Source organism: Parus major, chromosome 2 (genome assembly GCF_001522545.3).
Source record: "Parus major isolate Abel chromosome 2, Parus_major1.1, whole genome shotgun sequence".
NCBI classification, from domain to species: Eukaryota; Metazoa; Chordata; class Aves; order Passeriformes; family Paridae; genus Parus; species Parus major.
This window is the reverse complement of record NC_031769.1, coordinates 19,173,200-19,190,588: the sequence shown is the minus strand read 5'-3', so window position 1 is coordinate 19,190,588 and position 17,389 is coordinate 19,173,200. Positions and strand designations below refer to the sequence as shown.

General features: G+C 35.4%; 1 protein-coding gene across 1 annotated transcript in view; it reads left to right on the top strand.

The window, feature by feature from the left end:
- Positions 1 to 17,389, top strand: part of MALRD1 (MAM and LDL receptor class A domain containing 1) — a 240,390-nt gene that overhangs the window by 18,491 nt on the left and 204,510 nt on the right. The window contains exons 7-9 of the mRNA XM_033511660.1: positions 1,918 to 2,075; positions 8,627 to 8,719; positions 10,886 to 11,093. Coding sequence (XP_033367551.1) covers positions 1,918 to 2,075; positions 8,627 to 8,719; positions 10,886 to 11,093 — 459 coding nt within the window. The remainder of the gene's footprint in view (positions 1 to 1,917; positions 2,076 to 8,626; positions 8,720 to 10,885; positions 11,094 to 17,389) is intronic.

Genomic DNA, 17,389 nt, shown 5'->3' with positions numbered 1-17,389 from the left:
GGCACGAAAACAACACACAGAATTGAATCCATCATTAGCATTGAAAAGTATTGAAAAATCTGAACTATGATTGCTGACCTCTCAACACAATCAGTATTTCTATTCATGCAGATGTGTAGAGACAAAAATTAAGAGGTTGAATATTAAAAAAATATTCTAAAACTAAAGAAATGGAATGCAAACTGCAAAAATGCCATACTTGAGGACTCAAACTTGCAATGCAAATAGAGCTTAATTAGACTTTATATTCTGATTTTGATGAAAGCTTTCCCTTCTGTAAATAGAAGAGAGGTAAGAAGTAACATTAAAAGAATCTAAAAGATTAGAGGTCTGAACAATTATATTTATAAAAAAAAGATTTCTTATAGCCTTTGAATAATCCTCCCTTGCTGGTATCCCTAAATGTAATAAAATACTTTCTGTCCTTGGAAGACTTTTCCTTTGTTCCTTTATTGCTTTATTTCTCTAGTTTTGCATTGTAGCAATTTATCTATAATTTTGCCTCTTAATTTCTCTAGTGTCAGAAGTTTTTACAGAGGCTTTATATTCCCCCGTAACACTGTTCAGAAAGTACTTTTTTCTTGTTTTCTTTATTGATCTTTCATATATGCTACCATAGTTTCTGTAGTTTGTGTTTCTTACATTGGATTAAGCAGAAGCAGTCACAATACTTGAATAAAATGCATTCCCTAAAGAGGAGTAAGCATGCTTTTTTGGACACAGAATCAGTCTGGATGCTTCATGGGACTTTGCTTTATCTAGAGTAGTGCACTTGCTTTCTTGTCAAAAAATCATGTCAACTCCTCTATGCCCTGCTTTTAAAGATTTAAACACTTGAAAGCAGAGGGAAAAGAATGTTAATTATCAATGGGCTCAGAAACTATAATTCAAGAATATATTACAGTGTAAATCATTGCATAAAAGAAAGAGTAAACAGGCAACAAAAGGAAAATAACATGGTCCTTTATAAAAATGAGCATTTTCTTGCAAAATGACACTTCCTTCCTTCACTTTGAGATTGTGCAATATTTGCATTTGAGATAAATTGTATTTGGGAAAAAAAACCCCATAGAAACTGCAGACTTATGACCTTTAATCAGTTCTTGTTTATTATTTTAATAGTTGCTGGAGGAGGCAGCAAAATATTCAGTGACTTGGGAGGCAGGAGAAAGAGCTGATATATTTAGTAAAAAATATTTAGCCTTTTTATTTCTGAAAACTAATGACACTGCTGAGGGGATGGAGAACTCCTTTAGATCTCTGTAGGAATGCTTTTATAAGGGCCAGCAGGTCAAGGAGAGCACAAATTGCTTTTCTGCTTCAGGTGTAAAGACAATATGCTTCCAACATTTTGTTGAAGAAGTTCTGTCTGAGAAGTAAAGACCTTGATTACACGGTGGAGATGATACTGCTTCCTGCAGCAGTAATGCAGATGACCTTTTGTTTTGTTTTGTTTTTTAAGCACTGCTGTAAAGAACATATTTCCTGGAAACCACAGTGGGAAGAAAGCCCAGTTTTCACATATATTTGCCAGTAGATATTGAATGGTTGTAAATGTAAGGAGGAGGAGCTGGGACTTCTTGCAGGTTTTAGCATGCAAAATAAAAACTTTGAGATATTATTGACTGATGAAATTTGTTGTTGCTGGGGCTATCTTTGAGTAAAATGAAGATATATCTATCTATCTATACATATATGTAGTTATAGATTAGATATAGATATATAGGTGTATATATATAATAGGTAACAGATGACATCCAAGTCACATCATCAACATGATGATCAGATTTCATTCTTGCTGGGATGGGTCTTTGGTGTAATTGCATGAGAGCAGTTCTTATTTTCTTTATTTTTAAAGACAGAAAAAAAAATGTTTTGTGAAAAAGTGACCTTTATTTCCTTTCCTTTTTTCTTCAGGCCATTTCAAGTGGTTAGATGCTAATTACGATGCTTTATATGAAAAGGCCCATCTAAACAGCTCCATGTGTCATTGTTCCAGCAAGAACTGCCGTTTTCAGTTTCACTACTCCATGGCAGATAGCAGTGTTCTCAAGGCAGTGCTGCTTATGAACCAGGTAAGGGGAAATGTATTCACTTCCAGAAGGTAAAGGTATGGCAGCCCAGGTGTTACCAGACAAATGAAAGATACCTGCTGCTACATGCCTGTCCCCTGAGTCAATTTGTGCAAAAAAAGTAACTTAGTACCATTCCACTGGCCTGTGCAATTGCAAAACCTGGGTGTTCACCATCTGAGCTATAAACTAATTTGACAGGTGAATGTTCTGCAATGAGACTTCAAGGACAAACCCAACTATTACAGAATAAAATCAATTGCATATTTCAGGGGGGAAATCTATAGTAACAGTTTTTCTAGACTCTTTCTTGTTATGGAAATAAGAAAATAGGTGCTTTTGTCTATGGAGACATATTAAAAAAGAAAGTTGTTGACTTAAGATAACTGGAAAGTTCTTGATTAAACGCCTGCTTTTCTCTGCCCAAATGTTAGAGCAGTAATTTTTCTATTCTTCTACCTATTAGTGGATAAAAGAGCCCTGACAGAATGAAACACAAATGTCAGTTGATCATTGCTAACTATTTCCATCTTTCTTACCTCCCTTACCTTGTGAGACTTTCTAATATTAGGATGTTCTCTTTTGGAAGTCTGGTTTAATAGGTTAGTATTGATGCTTTGCACTGCTGCTTAATGAAAGCAAGAGCAGTAGAGCTGTTCTCATTAAGTTAATGGCTCTCATATCTTGATGCTGCAGTTGAATTCTTATCACCCAACAATACACATATTGAAATGTTAGATCCACTTCATTCACTATGATAAGACGCTAAAAACCCCAAAGTGTAACACAACCAAAAGGTCTTAAAATAAGGGCAGGTAATGGAAATAATTTATTTCCTTCCAATTGTGTCTTTGAATATTCATGAAAACAACCCCAGGCTTTTGCTCATGTTTCATTTATAAAAGCCAATAGTTGTATTTTTCTGTGACCCATTACTGTGTCAGGGAATTGTAACACAATCAGTGTTCTGTTCAGAACGCACAGATTTTTGTGCCATAGTACTTTCCAATAAATTCCCAGGTATGACACTCACAGCAACCTTGAGACAGAATAGGAATATTGATTTCAGCAGTTCGCCTAAGTAGCATCAATGGACCCAATTTAAGAGTTTTCCTTCCCTGAAAACAGAGCAAATTATGTAAGTGAAAACCATAAGAAAACTGACATCTGAGTTCCCATTGAACTGGGAGCCTAGATTGAATTATTGATAAGCTGGTCCTTACATGCTCATTAGAAGAACATTTTCTGGCATTTATTACATCAGCCCACTCTGTTTCCACAGATTCTCTTAGCCCTTTTATGTTTTAGGTATTGAATTTCTCCTTCAATCAGAAGTGTATTTATTGCACATAGACTTATTTAAAGCTGATGTGAGTTACTCATATTGCAAAATTTGCCAGAAAAATCTTCAGAAGCATAAGCTTCTGCTGGTAGTTTCAGGAAAAATAAAACAACCTGCAGCCCCATGTTGAAGACTTCTTAAACTGAAATAAAGGGAGAGTTGGCTTTCACACGTTTTGCTACTGTATCATTAGGTTGTTTATGAAAGACAAATGAATCTTCAAAACTAGCTAATACTAAGAAACAGAAGTATGTGTTGAGTGCTTGTTTTGACTCTAGAAGACAACAGAGCTGCTGTCCTGGAAGGTGTCTTTCAAAATAACCTCTCAATTGCGTGTACCTTGCAGTTTCCTGCACATCCTACTGCTGTATTTATTGATCAAAACCTCTCGTCTTTGAACTCTTGTTAAATCCCAGCACTGACAGGCCCAACACACCTGGAGACTGGATTATATCCAATGTACAGTTTCAGTACTGTTCTTAGAGGCAAGAGACACAGATGTTGTAAATTTATCTCTGGCTTTCCTCACTCTTTCAACAGAGAGAGCAAAGATGAGTGAACATATTTTCTAATACAGACATTATGGTATCAATCAGAAGACAACAAATTTAAATTGCTCTTGGGTATGAAGAAGGATAAAGAAAATGGACTCCATTTGTCAGCAGTAACCTGTTGTTTACTTACATTTAACTTGCAGTCCATGATAATCTGCAGCTTTTATCCTTTTATTGATGGCTTGCCAAACTGCTCTTCTTTAAACACTATTGAGGTTTCTTTCTTAATTGTGACTCATATGTCTTTGAAGTTTGTCTTACTGGTTTGGAACTGGTTTCTGCATACTGAGATGATTTTAAATGCAAATTATGTCCTTCAGAGTGCTTTTAATTCCTCCCAATATAGTATTATCTATATTGTTTTAAAAATTATTTTTCATCTGACTCTCCACTCTCTCCAGTCAGTCAGCACTACAATTATATCAGGCTCCAGAATGGACCCATGCAGAACATTATTATAATTTTCTTTTAGTTTAATAGAAAACTATTGACATCTTCTCTTTGAAATAAGATCGCATTTCTATTTGCACACACATTTTACAGTAATTTTATTTACACCAAATCACCATAATTTTTTTTAAAGCATGTGTTTTATCAGATTGTTAATAAACTTTAATAAAATGAAGTAACTAATTTTTCAAGTTGTTTATGATTACAAAAAAAAAAAAAAAGATTACACTGCTAAACACAATTTGCTCCTCCTCAGAAGCAGCTAATGTAGGTTTTTTAGTTTCTAATTCTTTAGCTACTTACAAGGTTGTTAGCAATTTGTTGCCTTGTCTTTAGAGTTGTTCAGCATCTTCACTATAATTGCACGGTCTGTATTTATCCCTTAGCTGCCATATATATCCTTTGTTCTCCCAATTGTCTAATTTCCTACACATTCTCCACAGATTCTCAGAGTTTGCTGTTGATAGTAAAATATTTCTTCCAGTGTACAACCTTTACTTAAAAGTTTGCAATTTCATTCCAGTTTTCAGTACTTCTGGCTTATATGTATTTGTAACACTATTTGTCTATTCTGGTCCATGTTTGTATTCCCATTTAGCAATATTAACTGTTCAACTAACATAAAGCATTCACAGAATAATAGAATGTCCTGAGTTGGAAGGTACAAACTAGCATCATCAAAGTCCAACTCCTGCACAGGATACCCCAAGTGTCACACCATGTGCCTGAGAGCATTGTCCAAATACTTCTTGACCTCTGCCAGGCTGGTGCTGTGACCACATCCCTGGGGAGCTGTTCCAGTAACCAATCACCCTCTGGTTGAAGAACCTTTTCCCAATATCCAAACTAAACCTCCCCTGACACAACCTCAGGCCATTCCCTCAGTTCTTGTCACTGGTCACAAGAGAGATCAGTACCTGACCCTCCTCTTCCCCTCACTATGAAGTTGTAACTACAATGAGGACTCCCCTCAGTCTCCCCCAGGCCAAACAGAGCAAGTGACCTCAGCTGCTCCTCACAAGGTTTCCCCTCAATGTCCTTCACCATCCTCAGGGCCCTCCTTTGGACACTCTAACAGTTTAATGTCCTTTTTATATTGTGGCACCCAGAACCGCCCCCAGCACTCAAGGTAAGGCCACCCCAGCTCAGAGCAGAGCAGGACAATTCCCTCCCTTGCCTGGCTGGTCATGCTGTGCCTGATGACCCCCAGGACAGGGCTGGCCCTCCTGGCTGCCAGGGCACCGCTGGCTCATGTGCAACTTGCCACGGCCCAGGACCCCCAAGTCCCTTTCCATTACACTGCTTTCCAGCATCTCATTCCCCAGTTTTTACATTCAGTTAACAAAATTAACTGTCTGTTAACTGACAGATGTATTTTAACATTTTTGGTAAAAACAGAAATCAAATAATATAAGGTTGAGTCTGTAATTTGCTGTTCATTAATTGTTACTCCCTTTAGACAATGGGCTTATTCTTCTTCATTGTATTGTCTTAATCTTTACATGTTGCATGGCTTTGAAAAACAGAAAAACACAGAAATTAAGCAATAAAAGATACTTTCAACTAATGTTTATATGTGCAGGTATATTTGTATCCTAATGCACTAAAATTTTTCTATGTGTTCCACAACACTTGCAAAAGTCATGTGATATATTCCTCTGCAGAAGGTAAAGTTGATTAATCACTGTGGGGGAACAAATAAGCTTTTGTTGTAAATTACTCTCTGAAAAGAGAAGTAGGGACAAAATAATGGGTGCAGTTACACAACAATGCATGTATTGATAGAGAAATATAAAAAAAAAAAAAAGAAAAGATAAAAAGTATTTTATAAATGGAGACTTTTATAAAAAGTTATGATTTCTCTTCCATCCTTCAAATCTGAGTGGCATTATCTCAGAAAAAAAAAACATTGTGGGGAAAAGGAACAATTCTTGCTCATTTTAGCTTTACAAAAAGTTGTTTATTGATAGCAATATATCACAGTAAGGGGAATAGACTAAAGTTATCTTCAGCAACTGCTCCCCTGCATCACCAAAATAAATCTTGAAGGAAAGTACTGGAAAAGCAATACCTTCCATATTTCAGAAGAAGGCTAGTGACACAAGGAATGTGCTAGAGGGGTTAACCCATTTGTAGCAAAGGGATGGAAGGATATGGCAAGCAGGGTGAATACTAGAGGTATTGTGAGGAAAAGAAATTTTGTTGTTGACTTATTAGAGCTGTATAAATCAAGGGGTAAAATCTGCTTAAAATATTGGTTCATCTGAGGTGACTTACAGCTTTCAATGTAAATAAAAGTCCCAAAAGGTCTGGCTACTGTACAAAAAACTCAAGTTTACTGCTGCAAGCTATTTGTATTAAAATTAGTTTGGAAGAAAAATGGTTATGGGGCTGGGTTTCTAAGCTGTTATCTGAATGTGAACAAAATTACTGTATTGAGGTGCATCCAGTCAAATACACAGCAAATACAGTGCTCCCCAAAAGATATACAAATGTGTTTGAAGAGTTTGTATATGCAGGTGAGTGGGAGCATGTTAAATAAAAGCTGAAATTTAACTACAGGCTATGGTTTTAACCTGCCATGCGGTATGGTTCCTAGTACATTATCCTTTTCTGTGTCTTAAATGTGCCTAATGTAGGCTAATAGATTTCCTTTGGGAGCTGAATTATTTAGTAAAATTAAGCAAGTTTTATCTAGAATGAAGTGTCCTCAATATTGAATGACTTTTGCTGAATATGTCATGTAAACAAGTGGACTAATACATCCTATACTAATGTAGAAACTCACAGCTGACTTTTATTTCTGAAATCAAGTATGTGCTTTATTCAATTTGATCTCTTCTGTCATTGAGTGTTTGAAAATAGTGTATTGCCTCAGCCCTGTCTTGCACTTTTCCAAAACTGATCTTAGAACACATGTTCAACAGGAATTTAATCTTCCAGCTTTGCTAATATGTCAGAATGGTCTTGGTAGGAAAAGAACATTAATTGTCTGCACATCACAAATCATACCAATTTTGTTCTGCTGGCTCACAGCCTATCAAGCAGTAGACAGCCCATTTCTCCTCTCTTTTATATTAAAATCCAGGAAAAACTATAACTGTCTTTTACTATAATCCAGGAAATACTATAACTGTAGTATTGCTAACATTTCACATGCTTATCATAACCCCTTTTATTAATATCCTGTAAGATAAATAATTTTTATACTTTCAATTTCTCGTCACACAAGAGACTCTCCATTTCTCTTATCCTGCTTTGCATCTTTTTCTGAACTGCTGCTAATTCTGTAATATCCTTTGTAGAAAAGGTATGACCAATACCGTGCAGCTTCCTAAAAGTAGTTTCTCTATTGATATTTTTAATGGTAAGTCTGTTTGTATGTATAGCCTTTATTAACTTTCCCTGAGGTTTTTTTATGTCTTTCTGATTTTTCTCTATTTTGCAACTGCTTCTTGAAAAGATTTTGTGTGGGTATATAAAGTTCAAATTTCTGCCTTCTTTCCTTCTTGCCTCAGTATGTTCCAAGTGGGATCATAACCAGAAGCAGAGTGAGTGTGAGATAGTTTTGTCAGATTATTGAATGAAAAGGGCTTGGAGTGCTTGCATAAAGGGAGCCTTACCATATGTAGCACTCTTCCTGTTATCCTTAGGAGGTGGAATGAAAATGGGTGGATTAAGGTAACTCAGAGCATGACTAAATGTTGTTTGGTTGTACTCTGTATGCTTGCTTTACAGATTTAAAAAAAAAAATAAATTGTTTTTAGCACAATTGATGGGGTAATTCTGGCAGACCCAAAATCCAGTTCTAAGAGAACTAAATCTAATTAATTACACAACATATTATAAGCAGTTATTTATGAAAAGAAAACTTGTGTAGAGAACACCATGGAAACATATTGTTAAATTCAACAATAACATGGCTTAATTTACATATTAATTAACTTTAATTCTGCAAACTGAACTCCTGATAATTATATTATTAGTCTGTTTAGTCACAGTAAATATGTGTTGTTTCCCCTCTCTCCAATAGACCTCAGTACAGAGATTGCAAATGAATATGAGGAGCTCTTTTTTCCACATAGAGAGACTTTGGATAAAATGATTGTTTGGCAGGGAGATGAAAAGATGGAGGACAAAAAAATAGCCTTGATAACTTCTGGAGGAATAAAAATCATCTGTATAACAATGTTTTCTACATTTTACAGGAGGAACATGTCTTGTGGGAGACCAACATCATGACTAATAAGGAATGGGTCAAAGTGAATATACAGCTACCAACAGGGCTAGAAAATATAAAGGTATGAATGAAAAAGGCATGTGCTCAATTTTTGAAGATGCTTTACTTCATTGTTTGTAAATCTTCTAGGAAGTCTAAAAATTTGTTAAAATTGTTTGTTTTGCTATTTTTTCATTGCTTCAATATAAGTAAATCTCTAGTAGTAGCACAAGGAAGCATGTACACAAATATGACATACAGAACCTGCGGGACTTGAATAATATGCAAGAAAGTTAATACAAATCTCATCTGATTCTAATTAGTCATCTGAGTTAAACTCAGGAATTACCAACTCATTTAAATGTATATATATTATTGAGATGATGTAAATGATCTTTGTAGAACTTCAGTGAAATGATGTAAAACACTAATTGAGAAGATACTTTCTTGAAATTTCAGACACAGAGATAAATGCTAAACTGCAACTACTTAATTATCATATTATTTTACAAGTTTCCATTTTAAGTAAATTTTCATTTACAGGGTTTTTTTTGTAGTTCTGTAAGAAACCATCATATTTTACTGCTTCAGCAATCAGCTGAAAATATAATCTCCATGAAAGGACAAAAACTAAGCCCACTGCAGGATTTGATGTTTTGACAGATGTTAGAGTGAATGCCTTTCAGTAAACTAGTAGATTCTAAGCATGTATTGTTGCCTGTCTCTCCTTTTCTCACAAGGATAATATTGAATAAACAAACATATGTGTAATTAAGCTATCTATAGTATCTAGAAATAAATAAACAAATGCCTGCTCAGGTTGCATGTATATAAGTAGGAAGCCAAAATTATATATTCTTGTACAAAGACTACAAGGATCCCTCCACTCAGGGAAGAAAACCTACTATCTTTAAATTTGTGCTCATTTCATATTTTCAGCACAACATTTGGCTTTTTGAACTGGTAGAGAGAGAATGGAAACTATAAGGAGACTTTTTCAATTTTGAATAAATTTTCTGCAGTGGAAGATAATGACCTTATATAACTCTTACATTTTAGAAAGAAAAATATCTCTTGAAATTTCACTCCAACTTAATTCCCAGGCTTTGGGGAGTGTGCTAGACCCTTCTGCTTATTCTCCAAATCATATCTGTTCTAGTTTCCTTCTGTTTTGTCAGATACTCTTACACAGTGCTTTCTGACCCCTGCACATAAGTATTTTCTGAGACTCACACTTTGGTCATGTCCCCGCCTGTCAAAACCCACAAATCCACTTTTATTTATTCCTCCAGCTCCTGCTCTTGTTTCTCAGTCCTTTCTTTTATTGCCATCCTAATCTTCTTGATGAATCCAAGCTTTCTTCCTCTTGCTTGCTGCTTTAACTCAGGTGGAAGAAGCCTGGAGAGCACAAATGGGGAAATTTCATTGCTTTGAGAGCCAGCAGAGATGGGCTCCACCGTGGCCAGGAGCAACAGATGTTCTGGAACTTCACTGCTATAAATCAGCTTGTGCCAAATCTGCTCAGAGCAAGGGAACTCTGTCAGAGAGAGGAATGCTCCTTGAATGTCTGTGTCTATGTCAATAGCAGTAAAATAAGCAGGGTGAGGGCACAGACCCAGGATTGGTGTGTGATTGCCCAAATAATTACATCAGCATGGTTCCTAGAAAGGTTTTGACATAAGCAAATTGGCCACCTCCCATCCAGTGCCCAGAGCAGTTCCAGGATTACAAGCAGGTAGGGACCAACCCCACTGCAGAGACTGGGTGAATCCATTTTATTTTAGGTGACAAAACAGTTCTTAAGCTCTGCTGTGCCAGTTGGTGTCTGAGGGCAATCTCCAGCCCATTAATGCACTTCTAACTGGAAATTTTCTCTTGGGGATAAAGTGAGGTTTTGAAGACACTTCAGAAAGGAAGATGGAGTCTTCAAGACATTAAATTTCAGGCCACCTTTCTGGGACATTAGTAGTTTTTAGCTAAACGTTCATGAGATTAGGAGTTTTTCTTTAAAATAGACATTTTTATTTTTAACTTCATTCTTGGAATTCATTAAACTTCAGCTTAATTTTTTCTGTAACTTCAACCTGAGATAGTCATATAAAATTTTAGACTCTGATTTGAAATTTATCAGAATTTTTCAATGGAAATTATGCAGCACTTTTTGCACCTAGAACTGTTTTGCATAAATAAAAATCAGTTTCAATCTGTTGTCTGTTAATGCAAATATTTTAATTGTAACAATTGACAGCTTGTGTTTAAAGGAGTACTCCAGAGCAGGGAAGGCTTCATCTGCTTGAATAACATCCAGCTCTTGGATGCTGCACCATCAGAGCCACCAGGTTTCTGCTCCTTGAAAGACTCCACCTGCAGGGATGGGCAGCCCATGGTGCCTGGATCAGGCGGTGAGTCTCACCTGGATTGCCCTGATGGCAGCGATGAGGACCCAGCCACCTGCTGTGAGTGAATCCCTTTGCTTTACAGGGATGCTCTGCTGAAAGGTGTCGTGAAACCTAAATGTTTGCGTTCAACAAATCAGCAGAAAAAATATTTTAAATTTATATGGCTTCTTCTTTCCAGAATATTTAATGATGTACAGGTTAGAGAAAATGTTCACAGCATTTTCTTCTTTCCATTGCTTTGTGCTCCTCTCTCCTGCCTCAGCATTATGTTTTAGATAGAGCTAGTAATTTGTTTAATAATCTGCTGAAATGCAACATTTGCTATATTTTTCCTTAACTGTATTCCCGACATACCACTTTTATAACCTCTACTTCCTTAATTTGCAAGGGAATGAAATCTGCGTTGGGATTTGTTCTCTGAACAATTTTCTAATTTAGACTGTTTGTGAATTACTGTCAGAAAATGCATTAAGTGGCATGATATTTGCACTGTGATACAAATCACTACAGAAATGAGCCACAGTTCAGAAGGCACATCTTCTTCATTTTATTTGCTGCTGAAGGCAACTTTGCCTAGAAGCCACAGTTTCTACTGTACAATCAAGAGTAAAAAGAAAATAATTAAAATTGCTTTAAAATGTTTGTAATAATTCTGAATAATTTTAGATCTCCATGCAAAAACATCTTTAGAGACTCTATAATTTCTAAAATTATTATTATAGAGCATACATAAGTCTTTATGTATTGCATATAAAAATGTATTATCTGCATATGTATTGCAGATAAAAAATGTAGACATATTTAAGATACTGGTGATGATATATATTGCTGCTGGGAGGCACCAATTAAAATTTTGTGTACTGCTGAAGGTAGCAGGATGAAAAACACTGATAATGTTTTATTATCTAATTGCTTGATGAGACTTTAGGAACTATTTGTGACTGCAAGCCATTTTTTTAACTCACAGTCTGAATCTTTGTTTTTCATTTTACTTAAATAACCATGCAGAAACTGTCCCTGGAACAAGTAATATGTGCAAATGCTGAAATAACACTAAAAATAGGAAGGTATATACTATTTTATCTGTGATAGAATCTAGGCAAACATTAGGGGCTTCCTCTCTGAGAGGTCTTTTGGATTTTTACAAGCCTTGACCCTGTGTTGTTAGCTCTGTCTGTCCTACTTCCAGTGGTAGGAGTGTGGAGAGTACTCATAAATCCTTTGGGAGAAATGGAATGAAAGTGAATTGTACTTTCAAAGCTGGACTTTATTTCTCAACAATTTAGAAATCCTGCTTCATGACAATAAGAGAGAATTGTGATGAAGAGCAACTGGAAATAAAAAAGAATAATTTTTAGGATTCAAAGGATGATGAAAACTAATTGTCACAGTTGAAGGGAGCTTCTAATCATACTACCCTAGGTGAAAATGAGGGTAACTCCAAACATTTACAGGTCTGTGCCCCAGACACTGGATATTGACACCAGGTAACTAAAAGATTACAAATTACCTAGATCTAGTCAGTATTTTAAAGATCACAGTAGAATTTTTGGGAATATTTCTTCCATCATGGTAATGTTGATGGGACAGAAAAAAATTGAGATTTAGTACAAGAAGGAAAAGTCAGAATGACCTGATGGTCTAAACACTGTCCTTTGTGGAATCTCCAGAGTTAGGGTGCTGGGACAAGGAATGATGAGAGCCACAATCAGTGCAAAATCCTCTTTAATAGCTCTTCCTAGAGCTCCAGTCTCTGCTGCTGCTTCTGCAATTAACTTTGGTTTTTCTACTGCCACTGATTCTCCACTAGCTCCCTTCAAATTAAAGAAATTAAAGAAACTGTGACTGTCACTGTTGGACATTAAATGATTCACAAAGACACAGTTCAATGTGTGAGAGGAAAAAGAGTGTGATTTATTCTGTGGTTTCAGTATTTATAGGTTCTCAACAACGACCAGGGATTGGATAGTTAGGTTACCACCTTCCCAACCATACTGGTCGTGAGAAACGTCCATCAAAAGACATTTCTTTAATGGAATGTATAAACATCTATGTTTATAGTCACTTTCCTGGGAAAGTGGCTAGGAACTATGAAAACAAGATCAGAAAGCTTAATTCTCAGGGTGACACTATGACACTCAGTTGAACCTGAGGTACAGGGATTGTTTGCTTAACTATGTTGAGATAGTCACAGCTTGAAGTGTTATCATTTCAATGGAGCAGTGCATAAAAGTATATTCATCTCCTAAAAAGAAGGTGGGAAAAGGTTCTTTTCTAAAGTGTGAGTAACCAATAGTAGTTGCTTATTTGTCTGACTACTGGCTGAGAAGAAAGAACACAAAAAATCTTCAAAAAAGCAATGACTGTTGTTAAAGTTGGCCATTTTAATGGACAATATTGGATACATCCTTTTCAGAAAAGAGGGCCCTAATGGTATATAGCTATTCAGCAGGTTGGTCAGCTTAGAAGATTCATCTTCCAGACACTTTCCAAAGTATTGAGCAAAAAAGGCGTAAAGAAAAAAAATCTTATTTGTTTTTGTCCTTTGTTCTTTTATTCCTATTATATTAATTTTCCACAAGATCTAGATATTGTCCTCCATGATGTTTAGAGTTGAGATTTAGTAGTATTGATTTCCAATAAAATTTCCCATCTATTTCAGTGATGCATATTTTAGCCTTTATTAGGTCTTTCAGCATCTATCCTTGAACACAACCTCAGTAGTTTCCTTTGCTGAATTGTTCTCAGGTACTGAAAGGGCTGACAGATATCCTACTGAACAAAACCAAAGGCTCTTTTAAGCTGCTACTTAATGTGAAGGATTCCCCTCCTTTAAGAATTTCTTCATTTCATTATAATAAGGCATTTAAAAATAATGTTTCTCTTTGATCATGTTGATTTGATGTGAATAGCATCATAACACAATTTATTACAAGAGCAAAGACATATATGTTTTGCAATACTTCCTAATCTTTCTGTTTAATCTCTGCTCATTTATATAAATATATATTTAATTCTACAAGCCTTAAAAGTCTGAAAAATTGGGAAATTGTCTAGGAAGCACTTACACACATGAGTAACCATCTTTATTTTAGTTGTTAAAATCTATGAATCTAATGAAGTGACAAGTTATAAAAGTATGGAATTTACTATTAAATTCTACATTTTAATTGTTTCTTTTTTGACACCTCTTATTTGGGATCACTTCTAAATTTTTTATTTCAATGAATGATAAAAAATTATGTAAACCTATTGAATATATTCAAACCGAAGGTGAAAGGCAATACTTGGAAAATGTAAAGAACTATAAAGATCCCTTTCATGCTGATGCTTCTTCTTAATTTCCTACCTAATATAAAGGATGTTTTGTACTAAATACTGTGTTGAATAACTAATATTTCAAACACTATACTTCTTATTATTTTATATTATTTATACATAACCTTCACAACACTTATAAAACCATAAATACAAATGAATCTGTTGCTAGCATTTCTAGCAGCTTGGAAACAAGTCTAGAAAGCACTTGTTATTTTCAAGTAATATCACACTTTGATGCAGTAATGTTTCTGGAAATTACCTGCTCATCAGCATCAGCATCCTTGCAAATTCAAAATTATTCTGGGTGGGGTCATCCCACAGGTATTTCTGAAAGCGGATCACTTCATTTTAATTTTCCACTTAATTAGAAGCTTTCTTAAAACAGCCATCTTTCCTGCTTCTGCTTTTAATTTAACACCTCTAGTATTACCTCAAATATTCTCAGCTTTTCATAGGATTTGTATAATTTATGAATATGGAATATGTAGAATGAAGGAAATCTGTATAATTTCAAAGCCATGTACCTTTTAGTGCATTTCATTTACAGTATAGCAATTTACAATTGCAAATGAAACCATCCACAGCAGACGAACACAGATGCAAATGTTTTTATTACCATTCAACATTAAAGTACAAAGAGCACTTTTTAGTCTGAAACATTTGTTTGAGTTAATGTTTGTGTGTTTTCTGTGACACTGAATTTGCCTGAAATTGTCATTGTCTGTTAATGTGCATTTGGAGAACAAGAAGCTACACAATTTTCCCACTTTGCTGCTGACAAGCACTGCGTAGCATTGCCTTTGTGTTTCACCAGAGCAGCTCCAAGTAAACGTGACCTCTGCAGACCAAGGGTGGACATGAGATCCTCTTAAGCTCTCTTAACCCTAAGCAAGGGGACTGAATAGCCTCAAAAGGAGGTGAGGCCATCTCACCTATGAGAGTTATGAGAGTTATCTAATGAATTATGGCATGAGGAAGCTCAAACAGGATGATCTATGGTCGTCTGTGGTATTTCTGTAAGAATCTTTTAACAAATTCCAGGTAAATAAAATTAATCACAAACTGGTAGGGAAAGTGCACAGATACTCAGAAAGAAGGTATATGTGTAACCCTTCACTTTCACAAAATGTCATAAAATTTTAGCCAGAAATTACAAAATATTAATGGCAAAGAAATTCTTTGGTTTCTGTTCATAATGATGGTTATTAGCTCAAATTCCCAAGACAATTAGGTGCTGCCATACTGAATGAGGGGCACAGTCCTCCTCATTCTATGCTATTGTTCAGGGAAACACCAACCTGATGGAGAGACCAGCTGAGTGTCCCCATTTGTGTTCATTTGATTGAGCTCCTAGAGCAGGATTGAAAGCTGATTTATGCAGTTGCAGGCTGGCAAAGCTGAAGCAATATGACTTAGCTGGTGACCCAGCCTAGTGAACAGAACTGCTTTGTTTTCCCCTTTGAGGGTCATGAGGAGCTGGGATAGATAGAGTAAGCTAGTCAAGGAAAAAAACATTCCCATTTAACCCCCATGTGATTTTGAAATATGTGCTTTGTTTCCTGGTTTTTTTTTTGTTTGGATTTTGGGTTTGTTTGTTTTCTTTAGTTTTGTTGGGTTTTTTAAAATGTGTTGAAAAAGGTTTGTATTAATTGAAAAATCTTTTCAGCGTATTTTATGGCTTTAGTATGGCATTTGTGTGTTTTCTGTGACACTGAATTTGCCTGAAATTGTCATTATCTGTTCACGTGCATGTGGAGAACAAGAAGCTGCACAATTTTCACAGATTTTGCTGCACCACCATTATGCAGCCAAGTGCACCACCATGAATGCTCTTCCTACCTTTGTAATTGTGTTCAGACTTGAGTAAAGTTTGAAAAAATGACTGGACAAAACCAATTTAATTTGAGATTATGTTTTTCTGTGTGTGCATGTCTTTTTTTCCCCCATTGCTTATATATTCAGCCTAAACAGTCATTCTTGAAATTTGAGAAGCTTTTGGGGAACAATTTTTTTCCTGGAAACATCACTGGATTTTGTAGAAATGGTGTAATAATTTACTCCTTCACTAGTTAAGATATACTGATATATACACATTAAAAAATAAAATCAAATTTGACTTAATGTTAAAATTAAAGCAAGTTGTTGTTTCCTTTCTATTTTCCTTTCTGTTTTGCTGAATTATAAATAGATAGAGGTCCAAAATAGAGAACTAACTAAATTTCCATTCAAAATGTCAAAAACCTATCTGCAATTTGAATCCATTGAAATCTTCCTAGTGAAATATAAAACATAAGCTCTGGTGCTGAGCATTGCAGTAGGAAGGGACATAATATATCAGAAAAGAGCTTTATGTCAAACTTAACTGTAGTATGACTACTCAAAAACTATAGGCTGTGCAGTCACTTCTTTTGCTACTATGGATAGTAAAAGATTACCTATAATCCCTTGAAGGTTCAGATAAAAATGTTGAATGTTTGATAGGAAAGGCACATTTCTTAAGGTTTATTAATGTTTGAGGAATGAGAAAACATACTGAAAAACTGTCTTGGATTTGGGTTTTAGCCAAAGTACAGAGCATTTCTTTCAAGCTTGATTAAACATTTACAAGCACCCCTTAAGTTTTTAGAATTAAGTAGGGATGAAGTTTAAGTTCGACTCCTAATTTTGACAAGTGCATTTCACTCACAGTTGGAGGTTAGATGTTCTACAACATATTTATACTTTTAAATTAAAGTATCACTTGCAGGTAATATATAGGGGAAACACTTGGGTTTGGTAATTGACTCTGGTCAGTGTTTCTGCAAGACTGGGGGGCTTGTTTAGAGCTTTAAATTTCTAGTGGAAGATGTAATAAAGAACATTTAGCATCTAAAGTGTGGTCAGCATTATCATATTCAGTTTCCTCTCCACAACCCAAAAAAAAAAAACCCAAACCAACCATCATAAATAACAAAAAACCAAATCCAACAATGAAAAACAACAACAAAGCCCCCAAAGTGCACCACCATGAATGTTCCTACCTTTATAATTGT